This window comes from Phodopus roborovskii, unplaced genomic scaffold, assembly GCF_943737965.1.
Source record: "Phodopus roborovskii unplaced genomic scaffold, PHOROB, whole genome shotgun sequence".
NCBI classification, from domain to species: domain Eukaryota; kingdom Metazoa; phylum Chordata; class Mammalia; order Rodentia; family Cricetidae; genus Phodopus; species Phodopus roborovskii.
In genome coordinates, this window is record NW_026126460.1 from 10,801,871 (window position 1) to 10,816,863 (window position 14,993).

At 40.9% G+C, this 14,993-nt stretch overlaps 1 protein-coding gene across 1 annotated transcript in view; it reads left to right on the top strand.

The window, feature by feature from the left end:
* Positions 1-14,993, top strand: part of Adam23 (ADAM metallopeptidase domain 23) — a 139,279-nt gene that overhangs the window by 108,497 nt on the left and 15,789 nt on the right. The window contains exons 19-24 of the mRNA XM_051190344.1: positions 1,421-1,471; positions 2,123-2,186; positions 4,307-4,412; positions 5,649-5,768; positions 8,001-8,169; positions 10,947-11,058. Of these exons, the coding sequence (XP_051046301.1) occupies positions 1,421-1,471; positions 2,123-2,186; positions 4,307-4,412; positions 5,649-5,768; positions 8,001-8,169; positions 10,947-11,058 (622 nt within the window). The remainder of the gene's footprint in view (positions 1-1,420; positions 1,472-2,122; positions 2,187-4,306; positions 4,413-5,648; positions 5,769-8,000; positions 8,170-10,946; positions 11,059-14,993) is intronic.

Below are 14,993 nucleotides of genomic sequence, written 5' to 3' on the forward strand. Positions count from 1 at the left end.
GCCCATGTAATTGTGGGAACAAAAGTGAGCAAACAGGGGGGGGGGTATATGGATTGTCAGTTGGTGGTAGGTCTGGTGGAGAAGACAGATGTAGGAAATGGGAAACGGATAATACCAGCACGGGGAGGGTCACTGCTGCTTTAAAGAACATGGTTAGAGAAGGCTCTTTGGGAGGGTGGGAGTTGAGCAAAACCCCTGAAGAGAAGCCGGAGTAGCCCTGCAGTAGTCAGGCTGTGGGCTGGCAGTATGCCTGGCAGGCATATCATATGGAGCCACATTGACTATTGAGAGAGTTGGAAACGAGGTCAGGGAGATAATGGGCTGTGGATGGGAGGAGCAGATCACATGGAACTTGGAAGCTATTCAGAACTTTTGAGCAGGCGGCCAACATGATTTGGTGTTCATGTCTTGAGAGATCTCTCTGGGAACAGTACAAGGAAACCAGGGTTGAAGCAGGGAGGCATGGACTGTAGGTGAGAGCCCAGGTTCGAATGGTGGCAGCCCAGACCTGGAATTACATGGTAGAAGCTGAGGAAAAGTTGATGTTTGAAGTGGATCTGTGGTCATACGGGATGGTGCGTGTAAGACAATAAGACAAATGGGGTGCACATGATGAAGAAGGATGAAGGAGGCTCTGCTTTGCGGCCTGAGCCATTATTAGAGTGAAAAGCCATTTGCTGAGAAACCAGGGAACGAGGAGGAACCTCAGTGCCTCTCACCATGCTTCTTACTCCTTGTCCTATATATTCTCTTTCAGCATTGTGGCGCCTGACCTTTCCCCCACTCTCTTAACTGTGTAAAAAGTGTAACCTTACTTATTCAGGGTAAATGCTGGGGAAAATGAAATTCATTTTAAAATGGTGTGGTAGATAGTTTGTCTAAAACAAAAACAAAAATTCCCCTTTTCCCTATATTTTATTCTAGTACAAGTCTGTGGTTTGAGAGGCCACAGATGTCACAGTGGTACAGCACTTACATTGATTGCATTGTGGTTCATGACTGTTTCTTCTGCCTCTGCAAATTGTCCCATAGGCACATGTCACATGCAGATTTGACGTTTACAAGGAGCTTTGAAAGGTCTTGCAAATTAGTTCTTAATGTGTCCACTCCTACACAGCGAGCTGAATCATTCCCTCACTGCCCATATTAGTCCCTTCTTCTTGTAGGTTCTTGACAAGTGAACATTATTTGTCATATAGTACATCTCCTGGTAAACAGAAACATAAAAAGAATTAACTGCATGAACTTTATTCATTTTAGTAATGATAGAATTAAATTAAATAACCTATTAATGGAGTTATATGTGTTTTTCTAAATGTTCCTAATTATATATTTACTTTTCCTCTAATTTTTCTATTAAGCACATTTTCTGAAGGTATTTTATATCTTGTACATCAACTAAAAAGATAATATTTTCCAGTGCCCACCAAATCTCCATAAACAAGATGGCTATGCCTGCAATCAAAATCAGGTATGCTGGGCTACAAGTGAGATCTCAGTGAAATTTAGACTGGATTAGTGTTATTTCTTTTCCCCCTTTTGATAAGTGTAACTTTAGAAGGAAGTTTACTGAAGTAAATTGCAGCGGGGTGCTGGTTTATATCAGCTTTATTTCATTCCAAATATTACATGTTTAATCAGTGACAAATTGTCCATATCGAAGGAAAATACATGTAATAGCTCCTGAAGCTCCTCCTCTAATTGGCTGAGTTGTGACCATCCCTAAATAATTTTCCCTGTCTATTTAGCAAAAAAAGATGACCATCTTTTATGAGACTTTCCTCAAGTCAGTGTTATAGCCCCAAGCATTCACATATAAGAGAGGCTAAAAGTCAGTTTGGTATCATTTGCAGAACACTACAAGTTTTCGTTCCCCATAAAAATTTAAGTTTCAATAATTATTTTACATTTAAAGAGCTATGCTGTTAAGTGTGTCCCGAGCTTCTAAATTTTAATGTGGTGGATCTTGCACTTCTTTTAAAATGTTTCTGTTTCTTACTGGTGACTGTGAAAATACTTGAGGACGGAATGAAGGGAACTTTACCCTTGTAGTCAGAATTTTTGGACAATGGCTCTGTTGACCTGTGGCTCACAACATGTATGTGTGTGATCTTTCTCTCAGGGTCGCTGCTACAATGGGGAATGCAAGACACGGGACCACCAGTGTCAATACATCTGGGGAACAAGTAGGTTGCGTCCGCCTGATGGCCACGCACAGTTTCCTTTTCATGGTTCCTCTCTTCCAGTCTGTGACTGAGATACACAGCATGGAGTGACGTGAAAGAAACGTCTAGAAAAGGATGAAAATTAAGAGATATCATGAAAACTATGCACAGGCCTGGAAGTATAACTCAGTGGTGGGGTGAAAGAGGGGCTTTGGGTTCGATTCCCAGTACCCCTCAAGTACTCACGATGACCATAAAGACAAAAACTATGGAAGACAGATATCCAAGGGAGATCTCGTCATGGAAGCCAAAGTGTCCTTCCTTGACCTTACGAGTTATGTATGGGATGTTGTGACAACAGTGTCAAGTGCCTTGGTCATAGTCACTGTCTGACCACTTACATAATTGCTTGACCGACTTTGTGCCTTGGGAGAAGAGCAGCTTGTTTTTTTTTTGTGTTTTTTTTTTTTTTTTTTTGTTTTTTTTTTTTTTTTGTTTTGTTTCTCTTCTCCTTTGGTCATTCACTGCCTCAGTTAAAGTGATGACATGCAGGAATTTCCCTGGGTGTAGACAGGACCATGGTAACAAATCTCTGACACATTGCCTAAATGTCAATACACATGTCTCCTAGCTGGCATTACAGTGACTCACAAGTTGTTCATGAGGGCCACATAAGAATTGTCCCACTTGGCTTTCTGATCAAAAACACTGAGAAAACTGACTTAGGTGAGGAAAAGATTTATTTGGATTATACTTCCATCATACTCCATCACTGAGGGAAGTTGGGGCAGGAATTCAAGGCAGGGACCTGGAGGCAGGATCATGGAAGATGCTGCTTACTGGTTGGTTCCTTAAGACTGGCTCAGGCTGATTCCTTATACAACCCAGAAACTACCTGCCCAGGTGTGGCACTACCCACAGTGGGCTGGGCCCTTCCACATCAAGTGTTAATGAAGAATGCCCCCACTCCAGACTTGCTCATGGACTAGTCTGATGAAGACAATTTTTAGTTGAACTTCCCTCTTCTGAGGTGACTCCAGTTTGTGTCAAGTTGATAAAAACTAACCAGGACAGGAAGGCTGAGAAAAGACACTCTTTAGCTGGCTGAGGCTGGGTCTTCCAATACAGAATAAAATACACAAAAGAGGTCACGTATGGGATTTCAGTATTTGGCGGGCATCATTCCCGTGAAAGATTTCCAAGAGTTCCACTCGTTGCTTCATTTAGGTAAAGATAATAAGGACATAGTGTCTTCTTAAAATCTAGATATCAAAACTCAAGTGTTGACATAAAATCTCAGCAGAGTCGACATGATGGTTCATGCCTGTCATCCAGCACTTGGAAAGCTGAGGCAGGAGAATTCCCAGTAGTTAAAGGCCAGCTTGGACTAAGTAATGGTTTGTCATAAAACCAAACAAAACAAACAGGCAAACAAACAAAAATAAAAAAACAAAAGAGTAAGACTCTGTCTAAAAAAAAAAAAACAAACAAAAAGCAAAAAACAGAGAAACAAAAAGAACCTAACAACCTCAGTGGGCTGAGGCTTTTAAATTAATCCCTGGATATTAACATAAAACAGGATTAAGGAGGTTGGAGAGACGGCTCAGTGGTTAAAATCACTTCTTGCTCTTACAGACATTCCCGGTCTCATTCTCAACACTAACACGGTAGCTAACAATTGTCAGTAATTCCATTTGCAGGGGATCTGATGCCCTCTTCTGGCCTCATGTGACAATGTTTGCATATGGTAAGCAGCTGTACATCTAGGCATAACAGGATTAAGGGTACCTATTTATTTACTGTGTAGTGGTGTGTGCTTATTGCTGCTAGTGATTCTTGATGGTCTCCTTCAAGCTCACCAGAAAGATCTGGCTAGAGGTCTCATATCCCAGACAGTGCTGGAGCGTTTTTGCACTAGCTTACAAAAGCAGCTGAATTTTAGAGGTTTTGATAAGCCAGTGAACGCACACTCCATAGCTTGAAATCAGCCCTTGCAAGTTTCCACCATAGGAATTGGCAATCAAGGGCCCCTTTTCATCCTGTTTCAGAGAAGCAGTTGATGGACACTTTGTGGCACCCCACTGAGTGTGAGTAGCCCAGAGAAGTAAAATGTGTTTTCTTCTCTTGTCCATCTCTGATAGAAGCTGCAGGGTCAGACAAGTTCTGCTACGAAAAGCTGAACACGGAAGGCACTGAGAAGGGCAACTGTGGCAAAGATGGAGACCGATGGATACAATGCAGCAAACAGTGAGTGGGCACCCTGGGGGCAGAGCAATTGCACTCCCAGACTGATACAAACACCTAGTGAACCAAAAATAGGGGGCTTGTGGATGCAGTGTATACCTGTATAAAACTGTCACAAGACCAATTAAATATATTCTATTAAAAACATAGATACATGCGAAAAGAAGGGAAAAAAGGGATACAATGAGCTATAGTGCCATGGACATTCTTGCATAGGTGACCTAGTGTATATTGTGTCCATCTCTCTAAGGCATGTACATAGCAAAACAAATGCAGGTCACAGGGATGCACGTTTTCATTGTCACCAGATGACGTCAAATCGTTTCCTAAAAGTGGTTGTGCTCCCATAATATAATATATGCTAGTCTCACCAACACTGGATCTCACCATAATTTCTCCTCCTCCTCTTCCTTCTCTTCCTCTTCCTTCTTTTCACTTTTATCAGTTCTGGTGTGTGTGTGTGTGTGTGGACTGCTATCTTGGCGTGGTTTTAATTTGCATTTCTCTAGTTACAAGTGGAATCTAGCTCATTTCCATGCAGATTTCCTTTTTTAGTGATGTGACACTTCACTTCTTTGCCGTCATCTTGTATGAGTCATTGTTTATTGAACAGCTAGGCTGGAGGTAGAGGTGTCCTCATGACAGGTGAGTCATTTAACAATGCCACCAAAGATCCAGATGATTTCTGCCCTGTGTGATCCTTATTGTGTTGACTTTTAAACTCTTACACTTGTGAACTCATGGTTGCAAGTGGATGCAAACACCACACATTCAAAGGTAGATCACCTCTCTTTCTGTTGTCTGGGAGTGCAACCCTTCCAGCAAGTGTGATCTGGCCTTTCCTCGCATCTATTTTTAAGAGGGCTGTGCTGTTCTCAGTGGAGGGGAGGGGTGCATAGGACAGTGGATATAGGGGACATGAGTGCTGCTGCTGGCTGAGACTATTTCTGGCCTTTTTTCCCAAGGGTGCACACTTCATGAGTGAAGCTGTGGTCTCTCAGGCAAAGAGGGTCATAGCTAAGCCATAGTGTCCGAGTGCTTTTATTTTGCGCTGAAGAGAATATTGAGACATTTTAGGACGGGAGATAAGGCTCCATAGTAGATTGCTTGCCTAGTGTCTGCAAGGTTCTGGGTGTGGTTTCCAGAGCCAGGCCATTTAAAAACTAATGTATGTGCAGTGAGAGTTGTGGGTTGTTGAGCTGGATTCTCCCTTTCTTCTGCCTTCTGAAACCCATGCAGTGACGTATTCTGTGGATTTTTACTGTGCACCAATCTTACTCGAGCACCGAGGATTGGTCAACTTCAAGGAGAGATCATCCCGACATCTTTCTACCATCAAGGCCGAGTCATTGACTGCAGGTAACATGGAAGTCAGGAGACTGAGGAGAGTTTGATGATCACAAATTTCAACCAAGCAAAATCTGAAAACACCAATAATCTAAGATTTTTCAGTTTCATCTTTTCTTTTTATGTAGAAAACTACTTTTTAAAAAGTAGTGTAATAATTTGCAAATCACACTTGCCCAAAATTGAGGTAGTTATCAGTAGTGAGACCTATTTCCAAAACACAATCTTGGGAATAGAGCTATGTTACAAGTTATGCCCCATACCTCCAAAGCTTGAGATTAGAAGTCTTCAGGTTTTAGAATGTTTGCACGTACCCAATGATGCAGCATGGGGATGGGACCCAAGATAAGTGTGGAATTTACTAATGTTTCGTTTATACCCTATACACACAGACTGAAGGAAATTTAAAAGCTTTTGTGTGTCATTTTTATTTGCACAGTACCCCATGTATATTAACAGAGTTTACTGAAATGCCTCCATGTAAAGGCATAGCATGAATTAATTACGTACACCCCACACTGCATACTCTCAAACCCCTAGTCTTCACTTTTCTACTGTTCAGCCGACTTTCAGAAGTTTATACCTGTGTGAGTTGGTGCATTGTGCCTGCCTTTCTGTGTGCAACTTAGTTGACAAATGTTCTGAAAATGACAGGATTTCATTCTTCCTTGTGGCTAAGTGACGTTCTGTGACGCACACACCATGTCTCCTATATCCATTCCTGTTGGTGAGTTGATTGGTTCAATGCCCTAGCCATTGTGATAATGCTACAGTAAACACACGGTAGTACTATCTAGTATTCGAAAGAAACACCCACATTGTCTTTTGAAGACTGTACTAATCTACACACCCACTCAGTGTATTACAGTTCTTTTTTTCTCTTTACTCTAGCCAGTGTTTGTAAGTAGATTGAGATGGCATCTCATTGTGGGTTTGAATTGCAGTTCCCTGAATCATACTGAGTTTGACCATTTGTATTTCTTCCTTTGTGCAGTGATATTTTCTACCTAGTACTTCCAGTGTGGCTGCATTTTAAGTGTGACTATATTGTAATTGGATGTCTCCACTCATGGCGTCCTGTCAATACTCATAAATTTTCAGATTTTGGAACATTTAAGAGTTCAGTGTTTTGGACTAGGGACATTTACCGTTACTCATTTTACCCCTGGTTAGAATTTTGGAGCATTGGAATGTATCACAATTTGAATACTGTGTGTTTTATTTTTTATTGTAAGTCAAGTTCAAGCAATATTTTATCTTGCATGTTTTTGGTTTAGATGTTGACCTAACAAACACCAAATCACATACAGAAGATAGTTGTTAAAATATAGTTTATTGATGTCAGCCAAAAATACCTTTTATTCTTTTCTCTTACTATACAGCATCTGCCCTTTATTTTTACTGTCCCAGAATTCCAAACCATTTTTTTTTTTGGGGTCTGGGAGTGAATAAATGTGGGAAATTATCTAAGAGTAATTCTGCACAATTGGATGATGTCTTTGTCAGATAACTGCTATTTTTCCATCTTGTTAAATGACTTTAAGGTAATTCTAACGAGGCCTTAGGCAGAAAGCTCTTCCATGGAACACATCTGTCATGTTGTTATCTAGTACCTTCTACCTACACAAGTGCTCTTTCAGTGTATACATTCTCACATGTCTTTAAGATCCTTGTTATATTATGTGGTTATATTACAAGCTGCCATATTTGTAAAACATTCAGCAAATTTTCTCTGTTAGAAGTTACATCATTACCATTAAGATTCTAAGTGCCTCTAACTTTGGAATATAAGAAGTATACATTAGTGAAGAAGATCTGGCCTAATTTTATCTTTTTAGTTGTGATAGCTAAATCCTTTGGGGTAATAATTGTTTACAAATACCCTATTTTGCTGTTTTTCTAACCATCTTTCTCACCCCCCTCCCCCGTCTGTCTTTCCTCCACAAGGACACGCTTTCTTCTCTTTTTTCACAAACACCTTAGTCTTAATATTGGAAACAACAGAAGAGCTAGACTATTTCCTGGCAACAATAGTTGTTCCTGATGATGTGTGCTATAATGATAATGAAGGGCAGCTTCTTTCTGGCACACTTATTAAAGATAGATGGGAAGGAGAAGTAGTCTTGGGAAACCCTTGTTATCTGTACCATTCTCTTCTGCTTCATGAACGGCAAGTCTTGTTTGTGCTGGCTCAGTGTTGTAGGTGTGGTGCTTATGCTCATGTTGATCCCTCTCTTCTTTCAGTGGTGCTCATGTAGTTTTAGATGATGACACAGATGTGGGCTACGTAGAAGATGGGACTCCATGTGGCCCATCCATGATGTGCTTAGATCGGAAGTGCCTACAGATTCAAGCCCTAAATATGAGCAGCTGCCCACTTGACTCCAAGGGTAAAGTCTGTTCGGGCCATGGGGTAAGTAGACAGCAGTGTTACAGCTTGACTCTTTAATCTGGGATCCTGAGTTCACAGTGACAAGGCAGTCAAATACAGCCATTTCTTACTGATGCTGTGGACAGTTTCTATGACCTAATTATCATCATTTTCTCAGTACCTCTACCTGCTAAAATAAGTGTTTATAAATTAACTTGATTTTATTTTGTTAATTCTCATATCATTATTGGTTATTTGTATTGAGTACATTCTCCAGATATAACTTGACATCTATGTTAGTCGGTAGTCTGTAGAAAAAAAGGTTAAATCTTCTATCTACCCACCTATCTATATACCTCTCTATCTAAGGAGATTTATTATGAATAATCAGCTCCCACGATTATGGAAGCAATGATACCCCCACTGTTTTGCTGTTTATAAAATGGAGAGCTATGTAAGCCATTGGTGTGATTCATTCTGAGTCTGTTGACATGAGAATCAGCAGAGCTGATTGTGCTGAGTATCACAGCTCGAACTCTGAAGGGAGAAAAGAGGTTGAGTTCCCCTTTCTTCTCCTTTTGTGCTCTACTCAGGCCCTGTTGGGAGTGCAATCAGCTCTGTGGCATTCACATATTCAGATGTTGCTCTCATCTGGAAATGCTTTCACAGACACATCCAGAAATGATGCTCAATTGGGCACCCCACCACCCAGTTAACTTAGCACATGAAATTAACCATCATGACATCTTAAAAATTGCAAGAAAAATTATATGGTTCCTAAGGAACTGTAGATTCTGTGTCTGTATTTTTTTTTTAAATAGCATAAAACATTGTAAGTCATATTAGTGATTGACTTTCATCTGAGATCACACTGACAGGAGAGTGGGTCACAGATGATTGGCATTCTTCTAAAGATGTTCAGATATGCTTGGGCTGTTCTCATCCCCCCCACTTCCCACCTGTCCAGATTCAAACCTGCATGTGTCTTTAATTCTGTGGCCAAAGTATCTGAGAATATTGCCTTTCCTGGATAACCCAAGTTTAACAACAACAACAACGATACCCTAATTGTAGCAGTGATTTTAGTTTGGACTTAGCAAAATGAAGGCGTTTCAAAATTTACACAGACTTCAGAAATTTGAAAAGTAGGTACAAAAAAAAAAAAAAAAAAAAAAAACCAGAGCACTAATAAAACTGGGAGAGTCTGGAATGAAGGTGAGAGGAACCCAGCATAGAGAGATAGGCAGGTGAGGCCCAGGAAGCTTCTCTAGTGATGGCATTTGGCTGAACAGGCTCACAGGGAGGCCCGGTGGCCTGGTGTGTTAGTCACTCTGCTTGTCGAGATGACAAAATACCTAACATAAACAACTTCAGAGAGGAGAAGGTGGTTTGGGCCTGGCATTATGGGGAAGGTGGATGCTCGAAGCTTATCCCTCACATTTGTCAGGTCAGGAAGCAAAAATGGGTGATGAGGGATAATGAAGAGAGAGCTAGCCAATCAGAAGCCCGAACCATCAGCCAAGCAGTTATAATTAGTGTAAGCCTCTGTGTGTTTATTTGGGACTTAAGGGCAGCTGGAAGAGGCAGGACAGAAACTTGTGTCTACAAATGGGGAACACAGGTACTTAGCTTTCTTCTCCCTTTTTATTCAGTCAAGGACCCCAGCCCATGGGCTGGTACAGTTGGGCCTTTCCCCCACAGCTAACCCTTCTAGAAACACACTTAGAGACACCCCCAAAAGTGCACTTCACCCATGCTATAGGTGTTAATGATGACACTGATGTTAGCCACTCTATCTAGCAACTTAAGAGCATGAATTCAGGGGCTGGAGAGGGTTGTGGATTTTAAGTCCTGGTTCTTCTTCTTCTTGACATCTCAGTGACTCTGAGTAGGTACTTACCCCCTCTCAATCCTTAGGTGCTGGTGTGAGGAGTAAATGAGAAGCTTTTCATCAAATTCTTAGCAGAGGAACTTGACACATAATGAGTGTTCAGCAAAATTGCTATGTAAAATGAAATCACCAGGCAGGCTTTTTAAGCATTTTAGTTATTGCTCTAAAAATATGAGACATAAAAAGCTCTTTTCTGCTTTCTTTTTTCCCCCTCTCATTTTCACCATTTTTTAAAAAAGCAAAGCTCAGTCTTATTAATCATAATCATATACCAAGGCATCTCAGATTTAAAAGCTTTGGCATTTGATGTTACCATTTCTAATGATAAAAGGGTCTCGACACCTTCCTTTCTAGTTTGCAGAGGGTTTTATTTGGTTCATGTAAATTGGAAGGCCTTGCCATTTGCTGCTTGATGGAGAGCTTCAGCCCACTGACAGGGAAAGGATAACTCCATAGATGGCAGGGAGGATGGGACAGTGCTTAGTGGGCAGGCAAAGTGCCACCGAATGAGTTAGGCACGGTTAAGGGCATGCAGTATGCTTGTGATCGTGCCTCTTGGTCTTTTATCTTGAGGTTTGCCCCTTGGAAGTGTTAACTTACTGAATTAAACAAGCATTTTTTTTTCATGAGTGTTCCTAGAAACTTTTGCTTTGGAAAAAAAGAAAGCTACCTTATTGGGCATTTATATATCTAAATAATCATAAATAATATAAGTTTTAAAAGTTTTCTTCATCTTAATCATTATTTTTTCTATAACTATCAGAAAACATGTTCAGTAATTTGATCAATGAGCCCAGTCCCCAAAGCCATGGGAAAGGTTAGAAGCCTTCTAAGTGACTTTGAAAGATTCCTTGTGCACCCTGCCCCTTAAATTATGTTTACCACGGATGGCCCATAATGTTGCATCTCTCTTCTTGCTCCTTCACAGGTGTGTAGTAATGAAGCCACCTGCATCTGTGACTTCACTTGGGCCGGCACGGACTGCAGCATCCGGGATCCAGTGAGGAACCCCAACCCCCCAAAGGACGAAGGACCTAAGGGTTTGTGTGATTTCAGTTTTACACCTTTGCAGACTCGTTCATCTGCCCTCTCCCACTGCAACCATGTCATGCTTCCGTGGCTTTAGAAGGAGACACATCAGAATATGTCATTTTGCTGGGAAGATGCACAGTTCTGCGTGTATCACCTTTTCCAGAGCAAATTTAAGTTACCGCTTATCCTAGAACTGAATTAAGAAAAGAAAAACATACTGTCTTCCTTTAATCCAGTTTCTTCTCTGTCCTTTAGACCTTACACTTTACCCCGCTTTCCCAAAAGCTAATTATTTCATATGCTGTTCCATGTTTGAATAATTGCAGTCTTTAGGGCCGGCATGAGACTTATTTTTTAAAAATCATTCCTCAATGTTGCATTCTCTTCAGAGGAAAGTTGTAGTCCTTTATGCCCCATTTTTAAAAAAATTCTTTTGATTTGGCCAAAGAATCGGTTCTTTAGATAGCTTTAATTTTACAAAGGAAACGTAAAACGTCTGCAGCTTTGTCCTAGGCAGCCACCAAGAGAAGAGGGAGACCAGAATTTAACATAATGAGTCTGTGGCAGTTCATAGTCACCATGTGATGCTGAAGATGAGAATGCTCTGGCCCTGAGGTCAGGTGACATACCCGTTGCCCAGGCAACCAGAGGCCAAACTGGGAGATGCTTGCTTCTGCTACATTATTTTATAGCATTGCCTGTGTAAAAATGAATATGACAGTCATTTTCTCATTATTCTACCCACTCTCACCCCTCCGCTGATTCTCAAGGATCTTGAAAAGCTGTCAGTTACAATGGACTTCATGTAGCATCTCGGTCTCTAGTACTGGAGAAAACAAACAATTGCTAGTACCAGTTTTGACATTTGACCACGGCACTGTATCTCAGCATCTTTTTTGATGGTGCTGATAATAGTTTTCTATAAATCGACTGCCATGCCTTCCCTGCAGGAAATTGCACATAGGACTAGCATTGAATTGATCACCTTTGTTTTTATGGAAGTTCATTTCAACTCTGTGAACTTCAGTGTGGTCTGTGTGGGAAAACATGCCCCTCAGAGCAGACAAATCTCCCTAGATTACAGTTCCTGAAGAGATGTAGCCTGGTTTGGATGTATGTGAGTTGTTCCATAATAGTGGATGTGTTAAAACACCCTCCATTCCCTTTGCTTAATTTGCCCAGGATATTAAAATTCTATAAGAATAATTACCACACCCGCACAGTCTATTTCTGTTTTCCCTCTGTTTCTAAAAAAACGAGCTTACTCTGCTTTCACGTTCAGGCTTTTGTTACTTTAAAACTAGAACAAAACATTTTTGGATCCACCCTCAGAAGTTAGATTCAGAGGTTTAGGCCCTGACAATAGAAGCTAGCTTCTGTCTCCAAACCTTCTGCACAGCGCCAGCTCTCACTTTCAAAGATGCCCTCTGCTCCTTCCTCCTGTGACTCTTAGGCACGCTTGTACGCTGACAGAGCTTTTTTGGATTCCATCCACATGTTAGGTGCAATGGGGCTTTGTTAACTGTTTCTGTTTGCTCTTTCTTCACCCGCTCTCCCACTAAGGAAAGTCAAACTCGAGCTATGATGCAAATGCAAACAGTCACTCCCTAGTGAGGAGAGTGTTTGCAGTGTCTTTTGCTTTTTTTTTTTTTTTGTTTGTTTGGTTGGTTGGTTTGGTTTGGTTATTTGAGACAGGGTTTCTCTGTGTAGTTTTGGAGCCTGTTTGACTTTCTCCCATCTTATGAGGTGGCAGTCTTCACTATATTTAAGGAAAAAGCACCCCCCCTTTTGGTAATTCAAATCATACGTGTTTATTATAGAAAACAAGTGTTTATTTTAGGAAATACAAGAAAGGAATGAAAAAGACAGTCAAAGTTTTTCATAGCTCCACAGCTCAGAGGTGATTAGCATGCTCACTCAGGCTGCCCCCTTTCTGGTTGCATGTTTTCCTTTGTGTCCTCTCACTGAAGGCAGCAAGTCGCAGGGGCAAGTTGTCTATAAAATGGTCAAAATCAGTGTGAGTTTCTAATAATTTTGATTAAGCAAAAATGTCATTATTTAACATAAATGAAAACCAGTTATTTTGTAGATAAATGTCCAGATAAAGTAGGCAATTTTAGTACAATTAAATGATAGCTCTGTTTTGGGGATAGAGAGATGCTTCAGTGGTTAAGACTACTTGTTCTTGCAGAAGACCTGAGCTCAGTTCCCAATACCCCACTGCAGCTCTGGTTCCAGGGATCCAGCACCTTGTTCTGATCTCCTGGGGTGTCAGGCACGCATGTGATATACATACATGTATGAAGGCAAAACACACACATTCAATAAAATAAATAAGGATATAAAAATTAAAGTAGCAGCTGTTTAGCTATTTGTATTTCTTCATATTCTATATGAATATGGGTCTAGAGAATATGCTAATAAAATGAGAAACAACAGAAATCAGACAACTTTGTTGTCAATTTTTATAATTTTAGTTTTTATAATCTGTGAAAAGAAAGTGAACAAGAGAAGTATGTCCTTGACCTTGGTCTCCACCCATTTAGTGAATATCTATTATCTGCCCAGTAGTTTAAGGGAACATGTGCTATTCACCTGATAGACAGTAAATATTTCATCCCCTCCCTTTGGACACATGTGAAAAGAGATGGAATGGCCACATAATCCCGAGTCAGGAGGCTGAGGCAGGAGGATCATCTTAAATTTGAAGATATTCTGCTCTACTACATACTAACTTCCAGGGCAGCCAGGAAACAACAAAACAACGTACACCCCCCCCCCCAAAAAAAGGAGTGTGGCGTTTAGTGCTGATTTTCCATTCGTACGTATTCATTTGTATGAAGTCTATGTATCCGTGCCATGCACCATATTTTCTCAACTGCTGGCTCTGCACCGGTGCCAGGCTTCTCTTGGTAGCTGCATACTGTGTGACACTTTTCAGCATCCAGGGGGATGCTCTGCCTTCCCCCAGATGCTTGCTGTACATAATGAGCAGCAGCCACATGGTCTGGCCAGTCATGTCTCCAGATAAAGTCTCCTGAATAGATGTGGCAAGAACATGCTATGCATTATTGCAGACATGGAAGGCTGAAGCAGGAGGATCTTAAATTTAAGGCCAGCCTGGGATGCATAAGCACTCCAGAACAGGCTAGCTAGTCAGACTGTCCATGAAACCCAAAGAAAAGAAAACAAATTAAGAACCTACCTATCTATGTTTAATTGTATTCCCCTGAAGTGGAGAAAAAAAATCTAAGAAGCATAATGAAAATATTGCCTTTTCAACCATGAACTTGGCATAAAAGACTGATTGAACTCCACTGTAGCCCTTTGGGTCAAGACCACATTGGAGCAGGCAGATTCTACAGTTCCCTTTCCACTGAGCTGAGGATGTCAGAAATGGACTTACTTATTTTGGATATCTTGAAAATTAATTCTCAGAAGATCATCTAGATGTGGGTAAAGTTTTAACATGAATACTGTTTAGTCATTGACTTTCTAAGGCTGTCCACGGTGGACCCACAGTACTGTGGTCAGGTTATTCCTGCCAGATCCCAAACAGCAGACAGTGAGAAAAATCTCTGTGCCTAGAATGCATGTAGGCTAGGATTTCCTTCCTTCCTCCCTGCTTTCCTCCTTCCTGCCTCCTTTTCTCTCTCCTTTCCTTTCTCTTCTCTCTCAGTGAAACTCGGGGCCTCATGCATTCTTGTCAAGTTTTTACCATTGAGCTTTATTTCCAGTCCTCTGGGGAAGGATTTTAGAAAACTATTTAGTATTACACATCATCCATCCCTATAATGCCATTGATTCTATATGCGAAAGCCATTGGAGCTACTCTTTCAACTTGTTTCTCTGGAGATCACTGAAAGGAATTATTTCTCTTTATGATACAAGGGTAGAATGTCCTACAGTTCTGCTTAAAAGAATTTCCAGGGGCTGAGGAGAT